This window comes from Phallusia mammillata, chromosome 4, assembly GCF_965637545.1.
Source record: "Phallusia mammillata chromosome 4, kaPhaMamm4.hap1.1, whole genome shotgun sequence".
Classification (NCBI taxonomy): domain Eukaryota; kingdom Metazoa; phylum Chordata; class Ascidiacea; order Phlebobranchia; family Ascidiidae; genus Phallusia; species Phallusia mammillata.
The window spans coordinates 3,811,671-3,825,962 of NC_137255.1; the positions used below are offsets into that span (position 1 = coordinate 3,811,671).

A 14,292-nucleotide genomic window follows, 5' to 3' on the forward strand; every position below is an offset into this window, starting at 1 on the left:
CGCAAGAACAAATCATTTAGTTGGAGTTTGGAAATTACAATGTGATTCTTAAGATGATGTAATGTTGATATCATATCACTAAATAGTTGGATAACTATGCGTTGGCTCACTACACTATGTCGCCTTCCTGTTCACACAATGACGTCATCGTTTATTTACGTCAGTTGAACGCTTGAGCGCGCACAGGCAACACAACTTTGATTCGTTTCCGTCAATGACTGTTAAAAGAGTTTCGTTTTGGAAGCAGGAAATCGACGTATGGCGTAGTTTGTATGAAAATTAACGTACGTTTTATGTTCTAGTATCACACTACAGAAAAAATACAATAATTGTTTCTGTTAGACTTTCATATACCCGTAAGACCGTAATACAGGAAGTTCAATAACGGAGAGTTTATCACATAACCTTATTATGCCGATTTTGTCCAATAGAATAGGTTGTATAATTTTATCGACACTGACTGGAAGCAATTTTAGGTCTTTTTGTCTTTTAAAAACCTTAAAGTAGTTAAAGTAATAGTTTATGAAACACTATGAGCATAATACAGAATATAATTTGTGATAAATAAAACGTTAGCGAGGAAAGGTATAATCAAATTTTTACAGTAAGAATGTACTGCAAACAATAATTCTGACATTGAATAGTAAAAAAAAACAGGATTGTGATCGGCATTGAGTATTTTTTTTCACAATAAAAAAAAACTTGGTCACCAGTAAGATGCAAGTTTTTTATGTACTAAGATTATTCTCTGGCCTTATTTACACAGCTAATAGGTCTATTTAAACTTGTCTTCTAATACATTTATAACCTATTAAATTTTGATCGAGAAAGCTACAAGATTTTTAACTTAGGGTGCTCCGAAATAGGGTGTTAACAAAGGTTCTTTCTATTTACGAAAAAAAAAATAAAGTTTCAGTATGGTTTTGAATCTGTGTTAAATAATGAACATAAAGCACAAATAACTACATATATATATATATATTGGCTATCAATTTTGCTTCAAAATTTTGTGTCTATTCTAACTACTACAATCTACTTTAGGGTTTTACACGAATTACGTCTGTCAGTCATTTAGACAAGGGGACCAAAGTAGTTATTACACCATACTGAAAAAGATTGGACACCCCCAGCGGTGGGATTCAATTTTTTTGTCAGCCGGTTTCTATCACAAAAGTCATGTTTTTCAGCCAATTCTGTTACAAAAAGTCTGTTGACAGTAACAAGTAATGCTAACCGGTTCGCTGATCTCATAAAAATTTGTGAGACGGTTCTATAGAACGGGTGCGAACCGGCTGAATCCCCACACTGGACACCCTGGTATATAGTACACTTATTAATTTTATTTGTGTGCAGAAAAAATATGTAGTTACCAAAGCTTTAGTTGATTTCCTATTATTATCTGAGCATCAAACTATACTCTGCACAACATGCCTCAAAGAGATGCAGAAAATAGGGAATGTGGATATTTGGAAATAGATGAAACAGACAAACGAAAGAAATTCCAACGCCGATATGTGGTGCTTAATAAAAGCAAAGGCCTATTGGAATGGTATCTTACAAGTCCAGAGGTTGGTAACTGTTTAAAAAACTAAGACTTGTTCGCTAGAAAATTTTGCTTTAGTTATGATTTTCAGTTACTTTTTTTTGTGTTCTGGTTTGGTCTTAACAGTATAAATTAATTATTTACAGAAAATACCGTAATGAATAGGTCTTTAAAATTTCTTTTATTTGGCCAGTTTGTTTGTAGTTTAGGTTTTTGTAAACTGCCATTTTTGCCATGCCTTGATTGGTTTTTCCTTTCCTTCTGTAGATTATTTCAGCTAGCCTATGACCAATCTGTAGCCTTAGCGTTTATGTATAGTAGGGTTTCCAGGAAGTTTATATCTTCATGCATAAATAGGAAGCCCATATAGAATAATGACTTTCAGCTATTCAAGCACCTAGTATTGCAGTTGATTGGGTTAACTCTAAACCATGTGCAAAAAAGCAAAATCATTCACACTTCCCATTTAGTTCATAAGAACACTAGATATAAAATTTAGTATTTTGACCAGAAACAAAAATAGCGGAAAGCTTGTGTAAGATTATATTGTTTCAGCATCTCAAATACACTGTTTTCCTTACATACTAGGTTTCTGGTAGTTTTGTTTTAGTTTACTAATTAAAAATGCAAAACAATGCAAGCATGTCTTATATAGCTTATGTATACATATATATATATATGTGTGTGTGTTGTAGTGATGGGACGATACCAGGTTTTGAAGCGAGTACCGATACCGAGTACCACATGTATATACCGAGTACCGAGTACTTAGGTGTAGTGTTGTACTTAGTTGTATATCACTGGCTAATTTATCTGCCATGGTCGGGGTACAGGCGTGCACACACACATGCCGAAAAATGTAATCTCCATTTGATAGCGAAAAAGATATACGTAAACTGGCGGAACTTTTTTCCAATTTTGTGCTGTCCGAAGCAAATATTGGCATAAAGTTGCCCGTATTCTTATGGTGTAAATCGGCCTTTGGTACTCGCACCTTGGTATCGAAAACTGAGGCAAAATATTTCGATACCGAGTACGAGTATCGATACCACTGAAATCGTTCGATACCGAGTACCGGGTACCCGTCCCATCACTAGTGTGTTGTCAGTCTATACATACACCAAACTAAATATTTGCATTTTCAAAATAACTCCTAGTAAATTGATAGGAATCATTCCCTATGCTGTTACCACCCTTGTAATGATTTCCAACTTTCATATCAATACATAAATTTGGAAACATTTATTTATGTTTTTATCTTACATGTTTTTTTTTTTATCTTTTGCTGCGCGTTTGTAGTCAGTTTTTACTGCAAGACTTTCAGTTAAGGATTGGTCTTATTTTAGATAGAACTATAAGATGTGTCTAATTTTAATCCTTTTTGTGTTGCTTTTTTAGGCACTAAAGATGCTTGGATAAGCAAAATATATTTGTTCTGTATACGATAGCTCACTAATTTTAGCCTGGAAGTAAACATTTCTAATTTTGTGGGTCCAAAAATAGTCTTCCCTCTATGCTACAATATTGGAAATGATGCTAGAATAGGTTATGTTTTGTACATTTTACATATTCAATTTTTTCATTATTTTTCAGCATTCCAACGGAGAAGTTACGCCATGTGGCATGATTAAGCTTGGTTACATTACAAAGGTGGACATAGACACGCGCCTCAAGCTGGAATACTGTTTCGGTGAGTTTGCAGCCTTGCCAGGCAGGAAGGTCACAACAGGACAAGCTTTGCATTAACTACAACCATTGCCAACTTATGCCGTGCTGGCCTAGAATGCCATAAAAGAACCCCAAAACCATAACTGCCAGAAAACTTGTTTATAAAGAATACATCATGCAGATTTTACATCAAGAATGCAATGTCTGCATGATGTATTCTTTATACACAAGTTCACTGGCAGTTATGTTTATGATTAAATTACTTTAAGTCTATGTATAGTGTTTCGAAATGCATAATGTACACACACCTTTTTCATCTAATTTTGTGTGCATAATGTACACACACCTTTTCATCTAAAATCATGTAATTAAATTCTTTAGGGTAAAAAATGAGATACAATGTATACCGTTTGATGTAAGACTTTTAAAACTGACATTTTGATGTTTCTTTAATAGTAATCAACACCCCCTTCCGTCCGTATTATATGCAAGCTAGCAACCAATCAGAACTTGAAGAATGGGTGGAAATTCTAAACGATGCAGGAAAAATTGTTGTAAGTATGTTGTTGCGTATGCAAAAAGAAATATTTATTGGATGAAAAACTGCCATATAACAAACATGTCCGAAGTTATGTTAATGTTAAAATGTTACATTTTAATCCACATTGTTGCATTTTATTATATTTTGTACCATATGATTGTTTATAAACTTCACCTAATTAAGGCTAAATAATCCAAAATTAAGCTCCCTTAGGATAATGAGATGGGCACTGTATTACATAATTTCTTTGGTGTTTTCAAAACTGTATTGTGGTTACTCCTGCCTTGGTGACAAATTATTTTTTGCATTGTACTCTAAATTTGTACAATCCCTGCTATTTTAAACCATGCAATTCCATCCTATGAAGTCTTATTGTGTTGGTAAGCCTAGTATTGACTAATAGCTGGAAATACGATTTACCGAGTACTTAAATGTAGTGTTGTACTTTGTTGTATATCACTGGCTAATTTTTCTGCCATGGTTGGGGTACAAGCGTGCACAAAAACATGCCGAAAAATGTAATCTCCATGTGATAGCGAAAATGATATAAGTAACCTGGCGGAACTTTTTTAAAATTTTGTGCTGTCCGAAGGCATAAAGTTGCCCGTATTCTTATGGTGTAAATTGGCCTTCGGTACTCGCACGTTGGTATTGAAAACAGGCAAGATATTTCGATACCGAGTACGAGTATCGATACCACTGAAATCGTTCGATACCATCGATACCGAGTACCGGGTACTCGTCCCATCACTAACATTTATACATAGCTTTGGTCAATCGTTGCTCATTTAAACAATGCATTTACCCACTAAACAGGTGCCACCTGATGCTTTGCGTCCCAAACCGCCCCCAGATGCTGAAAAAACAGATGAAACGCCTGACAACTCCCCGAACGCTGCCGAAAGTGAGGGGAACAATAAAAACTTTACATATCGAACAGAAATCGTTGGCAATGTGGTTGTAAAGAAAAAGATCAAATCAGATGGTCATGTTATGAAGGTAGATTATAATTTAAATAGTTTAAAATATGCCTCTACGGTGAAAAGATCAATTAACTCGACCGTTTACTAAAAAGTTTGATATCGTTGTGTGCATAGTGCTGGTTGTATGTCTTAGTTAGTTCATACAACATATTAACCATTAGAATTGTCATTGTCACCTAACTTAAAGCGTTTTTAGTAGGTTGTAACTGATGTTAAACGTTAACAAGAACTTTGGTTGGCTGTGGACAGTGTGCACTGTTGACTTGAAGGTCTTATCCAGGGGTGCACAACCTTTTCGCTGAGACGGCCGCTTCGCAGAACCTTATTTCACCAACGGCCGCGAATTATCTGTTCGTTTTTGTTTTAAAATTGATTATGTGAAAAAAGGGTTTATCCCACATACATACACCATCTAATGGCGTCCAAAAAGCCCAGATAATTTGAAACTTGATCCACAGATTGAGCTAAACAGTCTGAGCTATTTATGATGTCATAATCTATATTGTAACGCAAGAGTTGACTGTTTATTTGCATTATTTGCACACAATAGGCGTATATAAAGTGTGATGCACAGGGTTACTAGGTTGGTTATATTCTTTACAGCAGGGGTCGGCAACCCCTGGCACGGTGGTTTTTCATGGCACACAAACCGAAATGCCTGTTTATATTGGAGTAACATTTTAATCTGTTACACTGCTTGTTTATAGTTTTTATCATGCCATTGTTGTAAAATTCAGCCTTACATGTACAAAACACTCTGCTTTCTTTTTATTATTGTTTTCTGCTGGCACGAACCACTATTATTTAGAAAAACGTTGGCACGCGAAGCCATTACCACAAGGAAATAACAAGTAAATTGGCATGCGTCGCCTAAAAGGTTGCCGACCCCTGCTTTACAGTCTTACAAAATCTATTTAAAGCAGTTTGAAAGTCAAAATATTTAGCAAAAGTGTTTTATTTAGGTCACAGCCGCCAGTGCATATATTTTACTAAACATGTTCACGGCCCCACAAAATCGTCTATTCGGCCGCATGCGGCCATACGGCCGCAAGTTGTGCACCCCTGGTCTTATCAGTGCAGCTGATGACAAGACATTGGCTGTACAGGCTAGTACGACCATGCTTATGCGCTCCAGTTTGTTAAAAAATTAGTGAAAAGCCTTGCCTCACTACATCTCATGGGGGCCAACTGGATAAAACCACAGAAAAAAATGTTGTCTTTGTCCCAACACACATGCTGATATGCAATGATTATTAATAGCATTGGAGTAGAAGTCCTTGAATCTGTAAAATGGTGGTGTAATGCAAGTACTAATGTCCCATGAACCAGTACTTAATCACCTCTAGAAATTTGGAAGACATAGATAAAATGACTAGCGATAGTCATGAACCTTGTTGCTTCCTTTAAGGGTGAAAAAAAAACGCTCAACTGAAACAACTTTTTATCGATATGCAAATGTTTTTGCCTGAACATGTGATATAAAATTATTGAGATTTTTTTCGTTCTGATTAAGAATTTTTCAGTTAACTGTTTACAAGAATAAGGCATTTTTTTGACACCAACCAACAAATTTTGTCACTTATAAAAGTTAATATGGTCCAAAATAAAACTGCAATAGTGACTAGTAGGAGGTGGACCATAAACTTTGGTTTGCCTTTGTTTGTTTGTTACGTCACAGTAAAGCTTATACATTGATGTTAAGGTTACAGCAAAGCAGTGATTGTCAGTGTAGTAATCCATTACGTCCCACAGAGGGCTAATAATTTTTGCAAAATGAAGAAATTTGACAGAATGTTTTGCTTTGAGTCACATCACTTTAGGGCAGGGGTGGGCAACCTACTTAGTACTGCGGACCGCATGAATTGCACAACATTTGAGTGGACCAATTTTTTTAAATTCCGTATCAAATACCCAGAGCACTCAAGTGGTTTCATATTTCAACGCTCCAGATTTTTTTATTTTTGCTGCTACATCTTCAACAAACAAGGCATACAGGTTTATCCCTCATTTTTTATAAAACAGAGTTTGTCCATTTTTCCTTGAATGCACTAGCTTCACCACCGACCTTTCTTTTTTTCCAAGATTAAATTTTAATTAACAATATAAGGATCCATTGATTTACACAGTAAGCTAATAGCTTTAAAATCAATTTAAAACTGACGCCACATAGCAAATGAATTGTTACTGCAAGGAAACACAATCAAGTGGCTGTTACGTTACAAATAATAGCAAGTGGTTGAATGTATGGCAATTTCATGAAAGTTTGACTTTATAATGTTGAAAGGGGAGATATTGAATATAAATCACCGATAATGTCGAAGTCATTCAAGGAAATATCTGTACATCAAATTTTTATTCTTTAGATCTTCTTTAGGCCAGCGGGCCTTTCTTCAGGCCAGCGGGCCGCAGGTTCCCCATCCCTGTTTTAGGGTATATTTTCTGGATCTTGCCAAAAAATATTTGCAGACCTCTGGTCTAACCTGTCTTTAGTGTGCAAACCTTTAGTGTAAATAAATGTCGACAAAACGCAACACACAGTAGTTGTCGTTGTATGTATTTTATCAATTGTTTTGCTGGACTTTACTAATTATGCTTTTTAGATTATGATAATTGAACCCAAACTTTTCTTTTAGAAACCCGATGTTCCTCTATCACCTACTTTTGTACACGGACCTGAGAGCGCAGTTGCTTCTGATGACTTTGGTGCAAATCCATTTGTGGACAGCAAACTAGATAGTCAGGATATTTTAAAGACAGGCTGGGCTGTTAAACAAGGCCATGTGGTAAGGATATACGACAGGTTTTTGACCAAATATATCAATTTTACCGATAGACTATTTATTGGCTGGTCCAACTTTAGGCACCGATGCTTTATAACTACCAAAAATTATTCTTAAAAACCATATCAGTCTATCTTAAACAATTCGTTAAGTATTTTGTTACAATTTCGCAGAGAAAGAATTGGAAGCGGAGATATTTTGTCTTACGCTCTGACAGCCTCTCCTATTACAAATCTGACCATGTAAGTGCCTTGTGTATAATTAGAAAAGATTATTATAAATCTGCCATTTATACTTCAATGGGCACTGGTAATGGGGTACTAAGAATGCTAAATAGATTTTGTTCATCGTTTGTTATCTCAATTTTCAACATTTTCCAATTGGAGTGCCATTGGTGTTTTGGTGTGTATAGAAAACATTTCTGGCTTTAAGTGAACAAACTGAAGATAATAACAACAAAATTTTACTTTATTGCAAACTGGTCAGGGCAGATCCCTTAACTGTGCATATTTGTAGTCGTAAAGGCACATGGTTAGAATTAAACAACAAAAATTACCCAGTTTATCCAAGTTGCATTAGGCTTTTGCTGGGACTGCTTTTGAATTAGCTAGGGGTCTGCAAAATTTCAGTTTTAGGTCTTTTTTTAAATGAGACAAGGCCAAAAAAGGTTAGGAAACCCTGGTGTTGATTGTTGGTGTTAACAGGTCTATATCAGTGGTGGGATTTAAATTTTCTGTCAGCCAGTTCTATCACAAAAGTCATATTTTTCAGTCGGTTCTGTTACAAAAAGTCCACTGACAGTAACCAGTAATGGTTCGCTCATAAAATGTCATGAGACAGTTCTATAGAACCGGTTCGCACCGGCTGAATCCCACCACTGGTTTTAGGTATTTTTTGAAACTGTGACAAGGATGAAAAAAGGTTCGGAAACCCGGGTGTTGATTGTTTGTCTTAATAGGTCTATATCGCCAAAAGTCACTGTTTATCTATCTACATCTGATTGAGATTTACAACTTATTTTTTATGGCAGGACAAGGAAGCAATTCGAACAATTCCGATAAACGAAGTGTTAGCAGCGAAAGAAGAAACAGGCGATTCCTCGAAGCAAAGAGACAACCTGCTATTGGTGGCTACAACTGACAAAATATATTATATGCAGGTATGTGAACACTTTACACACTAATTAGACATGTTTTTAGTATGGCATTACATCCTGAAGTATTTAATTAAACAAAATATTGTAAAAAAATGCCCTAGTGTTAGACATACATTATGTCCATTATGGTTACTATGTTAATGGTTTCATAGTGACTTTTTTTTTAAATACCTTAATCGACATAAGTAACTTTTCAACATTGCAAGTTTCATTGTCATGAACTAATTTGGCTACAAAAATGGTCATTCTGAAAAAGGATTTTTGAATTTCCGCTAAGAATTTTGATTTAACAGCTTTTAGTTAACCTTTAGTTGAAACTACTTGAACCTTAGCAAGTGCTAAACAACTGCAGGTCATTTCTTGGTAAATCAGACAACCCAAATGAATATATTCATACCGGGATCAGCCCTGAAGCATTGATGCAGACCAACGATCATGGCATACTCATATATGAATTGTAGTATTATTCCAAATAAGCCGGTCTCCCAAGTATTCCTATATGGCAAGGCACAGGCTAGAAAAATCTAGCCTGCAGTGGGATTCGAACCCACAACAGGAGTCTTTCCGGGACACACGCTCTACCAAGGCAGGCAACGGTGCTTGTGATTTTGCCTTTAATACGCCTGGCGTACTACTATGATGAGAACCTAAATGCATTTATATTTTGTGCAGACTGATACACCTGAAGAAATGGACTCTTGGATTAAAGCTTTCAGTAATGCTGTGAAAGTTAATAGGATAGAAAGCCAGAAGAAAAAGGTAACAATAGCAACTGTGCTGATTGTGTCTTGTGTATACAAAGTGCATGTTTTATTTGCAATTAGTTTTCATTGGTTCATTTTTCTATCCATTCTGCCCAATTCTGTTGTGACTAAAAACAAATGCAGTAAGCTCTGTCCATCCAACTATGTTCAATTTCTGAAACAATATGTTATATTTCTGTATCAATACTAGACTTAATTTGAAAACGGAACTTAGACTGAAATAACAGTAAGAAACAAATGCATATTTGGGCATGGTTTGAATAAACTGGTTCCGAAAGTTTCATTGAGTCATAGCAGTTGTGTTCCCTACATGGGCTGTCTATAACTGCTGTACGAGTCAAACAAATATCATAGTAAAACTTGTAGTATGACAAAGTCTGTTCAAAATGCCAATCAATGTCTGTGCAATAGCAAAAAGTAAACTACTGACCAAAATGACTTGTGCACAGTCACATGACCAAATGTATTTTTTTTAATCCATGACAGATGTATTCAGAAGGTTTAATAGACTTTCTGTTAGGCTCCAAGCCTTGCCATGTTAAATTACCTTGAAAAGTAGTAAATATTTACTTTGGATTTAACTACTTTCAGAGCGCTGGCTTTTAAATACCTGCTTACCATAAAACAAATTGACCATATTGTTTCGAAACTTTTCCGCAGATCCAACTGTGATTTTGCTGTGAGTAATGGACCAATAGCAGGATTGGTTTAATGTGAAAAAGTTGGTCATTTGGCATTACATTATCACTATCATCACATATAGATTTTTGCTCCCAACCACAATATTTGCAATCCCCTCAAAACCAAAATTTTTATATTGTCACATCAAACTAGCCTATTTATATGGAATCAAAACCATTCAATTTGTAATCAAATTATACAATCTCTAGTTTATTCAACATAAAACATTCATTTTCACTTGATTTCTACTATTTGTTTGCACTAGTTTTTGGTTGGTAAACCTTAAAGTTTTTTGTTCTCAATTTTTTTGCTTGCACATTTTTATTTTTGCCTGGCTTGATTCGCAGGTAGCGAAGTCAAATTCATTCAAATGGAAAAAATTACAATGGTGATTATGCGCAATGGAGGTATTGTTATTCATTTTTTAAGTTTATTTGCATGCCCTTGGTTTGGTTTCATTTAATTGTCATTCAGCATATTTTCCTGCCTTAGAGTCATGTTTATATTACGAGTCTTATAAGAATCGCTTTATTTACTAGTTTGTTTATAATTGCAAAGACATCAGGTACACTGCTTTAATGATATGCTTTTCAATTTTTAATATGTCAAATACCGTAAACATTGGTTAACCTGGACCCTTTTGGACCAAACATTTTGTCTGGATTAGGTGAAGATCTGGAGTAACCGATGTCGATTAGTTAAAGCCTTACCACATTACAAATCTTTTGTACCTCGAGTTTTGTCTGGATTAGGTGAAGATCTGGAGTAACCAATGTCGATTATTATTTAAAGCCTTACCACATTACAAATCATTTGTATCTTAAGTTTTGTCAAAATTCGGCGAAGATACAGATTAACCAAATCCAGTTTAACCTAGGTTTACTGTATGTTGTAAATAAGCAGATGTGTAGGATACAAACATAGTTAGATGTGAAATTATTCAAATGGTCATCCCTAAAAATGTTTGTTACAGTTTGAACCCATACATACAAATTCAAAAAAGTTAATTTGGTGACAATGATGGCATGTCCTAATAATATGATCACAGCATGCTTCTCATTTTTGTCGACTGGTGATTTATCAGATTCCTGACAAGAAACAGAGGAAACTGGAAGAGCGCTTGCAAACCAAGCGACCGTCAGCGAGAAAGCCACGGCTGTCTACTCCACACTCGCAGAGCACGAGTAACCTCATGCCTGTAGTTCCTGTCTTACATCACATGTCTGCACAGGTCCACGAAGATGGGGCCTATGGCTTCGGAAGCCGCTGCGACTCTTCTTTGGACGTAAACGATGCCGATAAGCTCGAAAACGGGGAGTATTTGCTGCGCAAACGCACCTCCGCCCAGTCCATTTGTAGTTCACAAGACAGCACGGCCCACGAGAGTAACGACTCATTACATCGCTCTGACGTTCCAACAACTGCTGAAGTTCGGAGAGAAGGACGGTCTGTACATAAGCGATCAGAGTCTGTTGTCACAATCCTGCCAACCCATATTACTGGCTCCATGTACAGCTCCATACAGCAAGGCAAGCAGCTTCAGGGGGCTTTGCTGTATAACGACGAGGACATACTTCCACGACCCGAGTCTATGCATGTTCCCTCTACATTTAACCTATTTACTGAAGCACACAGCTCTTCTAGTGATCGGCACAAACGTCCAGTTTCGAAAACTTCATCCAACGCATCGAACAAATCCTACTCAACTGTAGCAAATAACCTTGATCCAACAGTAGACCATCGCTCTGCAATTAAACCGAGTAATATCAAGAAGAAGAAAAACACCGGAGTTATGTTTGTGCTTAACACAATGTTGAGCAGAAAGGGGGACAAAATGGAAAAGGCCGACAAGAAAAATAAATACAGAATAACTTAAACATTGCAGAAAAACACATCTCGATATTGCAACTGGTTCGCATTTTGGTTTTTAGGTGAATGTTTGGTCAGAGTGGAAGAACTGTGTTAAAACCACCAGTAAATGATACCACATATTTCAAATTCGGTTGGGTTCTTGGCCTAGCATGGTACTGTTGTTACCAAACTGTTTATACATCTTCTTGACATTTTTATCAGTTTTGGTCTTCAAATACAAAGCTTTAATCCTAAAGCAGGTGTTGTGCTTTTTCTTTAACTTGCACTGTATTAATAACTTTGTTACTTTGTATAACTTGTATTATGTTTTTTTGACCTCTTACTGAAACTGTCTTTTTATGTGTTATGTTTGATGCCCAACATACATGGTCTCACTCCATAATTGTTACTTGTGTGCTAGTCAATATGGTTAAATGCAGTGGTGGGATTCAACCGGTTCTATAGAGCTGTCTCACAAAATTTTATGGGATCAGCGAACCGGTTAGCATTACTGGTTACTTTCAATGGACTTTTTGTAACAGAACCGGTTGAAAAATATGGCTTTTGTGATAGACTGGTTGAATGTGTTTTTCTCGCCCAAGGCTACTGTTACAGACAACCAGTAGGCATAATTAGTGTCAAAAGAACCAGTTTGATAGTGTTTACACATTATTCTCTTGAAAACAAAATAATGCAGTATGTCTTTGCATTTTAAAATCCAAAATTGTTGGTTTTCAGATAACTTGCAACCTAAAGGCTGAAATTGTATGTGTACATAATTTTGCATAAGTTATAGTTTTTATAACATTTTTAAATGTAAATTGCATTGTGTGTTGGCTCCTTGTATTCAGGCCTTTTTGTTTTTCATCCGTATTTGAAATAACAAACAACAGTACTAATTTGTGTTAGTGCCTTGTGTCATAGTAATATGGCCAACGTAAACAATGGATTTTGCTTCAATTCGCTTAATATGTGATAACATCATTATGGATCTACAGTAGTTTTCTGACAGGCTCATCATAAAATCATGTGCCATTGTTTTTTTATGTGTTTTAGGTTGATTTTTTGAAAATATGTTACTTTTATCTGTTTTAGGGTGTGCAATGGTATGTTAAGTGTGTTGATATATTCTGAGACCAAAATTTAAATAAATTCAAAGTTCCATTATCTCCTTTCATTGTGATGCAATAATTAATATTCTTGGGATCATTTTCACCACTTATCTTTAATTATTTCACACAACACTAAAACGTTTACCAAGTTTGGTAAAGAGTTGGCATAACAAAAAAAATCTAAAACTTAACAAATATAGAACAACACTAAAAACATGTAAACCAGCATATTTTTACAGTTGGTGTTGTTTTTTTAGCTTATATACAGACAATTTTGGGCTTGTTGCTGCTGCTCAAAGTAGCTTGGTTATTCCGTTTTGCTAATAAAACAGTTTTAATGGCTTGTTTTTTGTTAGAATTTTGTGTAATCGGACAAGGTGCCCTTACTGAAGCTTAGATCCATATCATCAGGAAAGCTTGTTTTGTTTTTTCTGGCAACAACTGAAAAAAGAAATTTCAGATAAATTTAGAAATGTATCCTGTTTAGACCATTTTGTAGCTTAATACAAAGATGCTAAAAACTATTTTTTAGGGCTAATTGGAAATGGATGATTGTCAAAAAGCATTTACCATGTCTTTTGGCACTTTTTGTTTTGTCAGTAGATTCTTCAAACCTGTGTACAGGAAGCAGAATGTAATCTTTTTTGCGTTTTTTTCGAAGTTCGCTCAGTTTGCAAAGTTGTGGAAAGGCTGCATTTTGTCGTAGATGACACAATCTTCACACAAAAATACGTTTTTAATCAAAAATGTAAATCTTACGGCATTTTTATTTGCTTACACTTTTTCGGATAGAAGTTTTTGATCTGGAGACAAGCTGGCCTTTTCTTTGGGTGAATTTGTCATTTTTCGACCAAAAGACGTAAAAATGTTTTCTGACAAATCTATTGAAAAAAAACGCACCCCAACAAAAAAGAATTATTTGAATGGTCTGGCGCTTCTGTTGTTTGTTGTTGGGGAATCAATGCGGAAAGTTTGTGACCTTTTTCCGTTCATTTTTGTTTTACGCTAAATTGTGAAAATTAGGATAAAATTGTAAAAATTCGCATTTTTATAACTGGTAAAGATAGCACACAACAAGTGAAAAATCGCCCAAAATATAAACATGAAAGAACGGTCAAAATAATACATAGACAAGAGAACATTCAAAACAAAAAGAATAGTCGAAACAATTGTTCTTTTTACACAACGCAACATTGTTTTGAGGCAGCACACA

General features: G+C 35.5%; 1 protein-coding gene and 1 long non-coding RNA gene across 2 annotated transcripts; one reads left to right on the plus strand and one right to left on the minus strand.

Moving 5' to 3' along the window:
• The first annotated feature begins 1,330 nt into the window (after window positions 1-1,330).
• On the plus strand, window positions 1,331-13,422 carry LOC145222172 (pleckstrin homology domain-containing family A member 2-like). The gene is made up of 9 exons (XM_080088217.1): window positions 1,331-1,568; window positions 3,137-3,233; window positions 3,668-3,765; window positions 4,569-4,751; window positions 7,369-7,518; window positions 7,689-7,757; window positions 8,546-8,674; window positions 9,344-9,430; window positions 11,201-13,422. The coding sequence occupies exons 1-9, from the start codon at window positions 1,428-1,430 to the stop codon at window positions 11,990-11,992; spliced, it is 1,746 nt and encodes a 581-aa protein (XP_079944343.1). The 5' UTR covers window positions 1,331-1,427; the 3' UTR covers window positions 11,993-13,422.
• On the minus strand, window positions 12,684-14,133 carry LOC145222181 (uncharacterized). Its single transcript, XR_013859302.1, has 3 exons — window positions 13,858-14,133; window positions 13,650-13,795; window positions 12,684-13,520 (listed from the first exon to the last, which is right to left on the minus strand). It is a non-coding gene; the product is annotated as an uncharacterized LOC145222181 (long non-coding RNA).
• Between the last annotated feature and the right edge of the window lie 159 nt (window positions 14,134-14,292).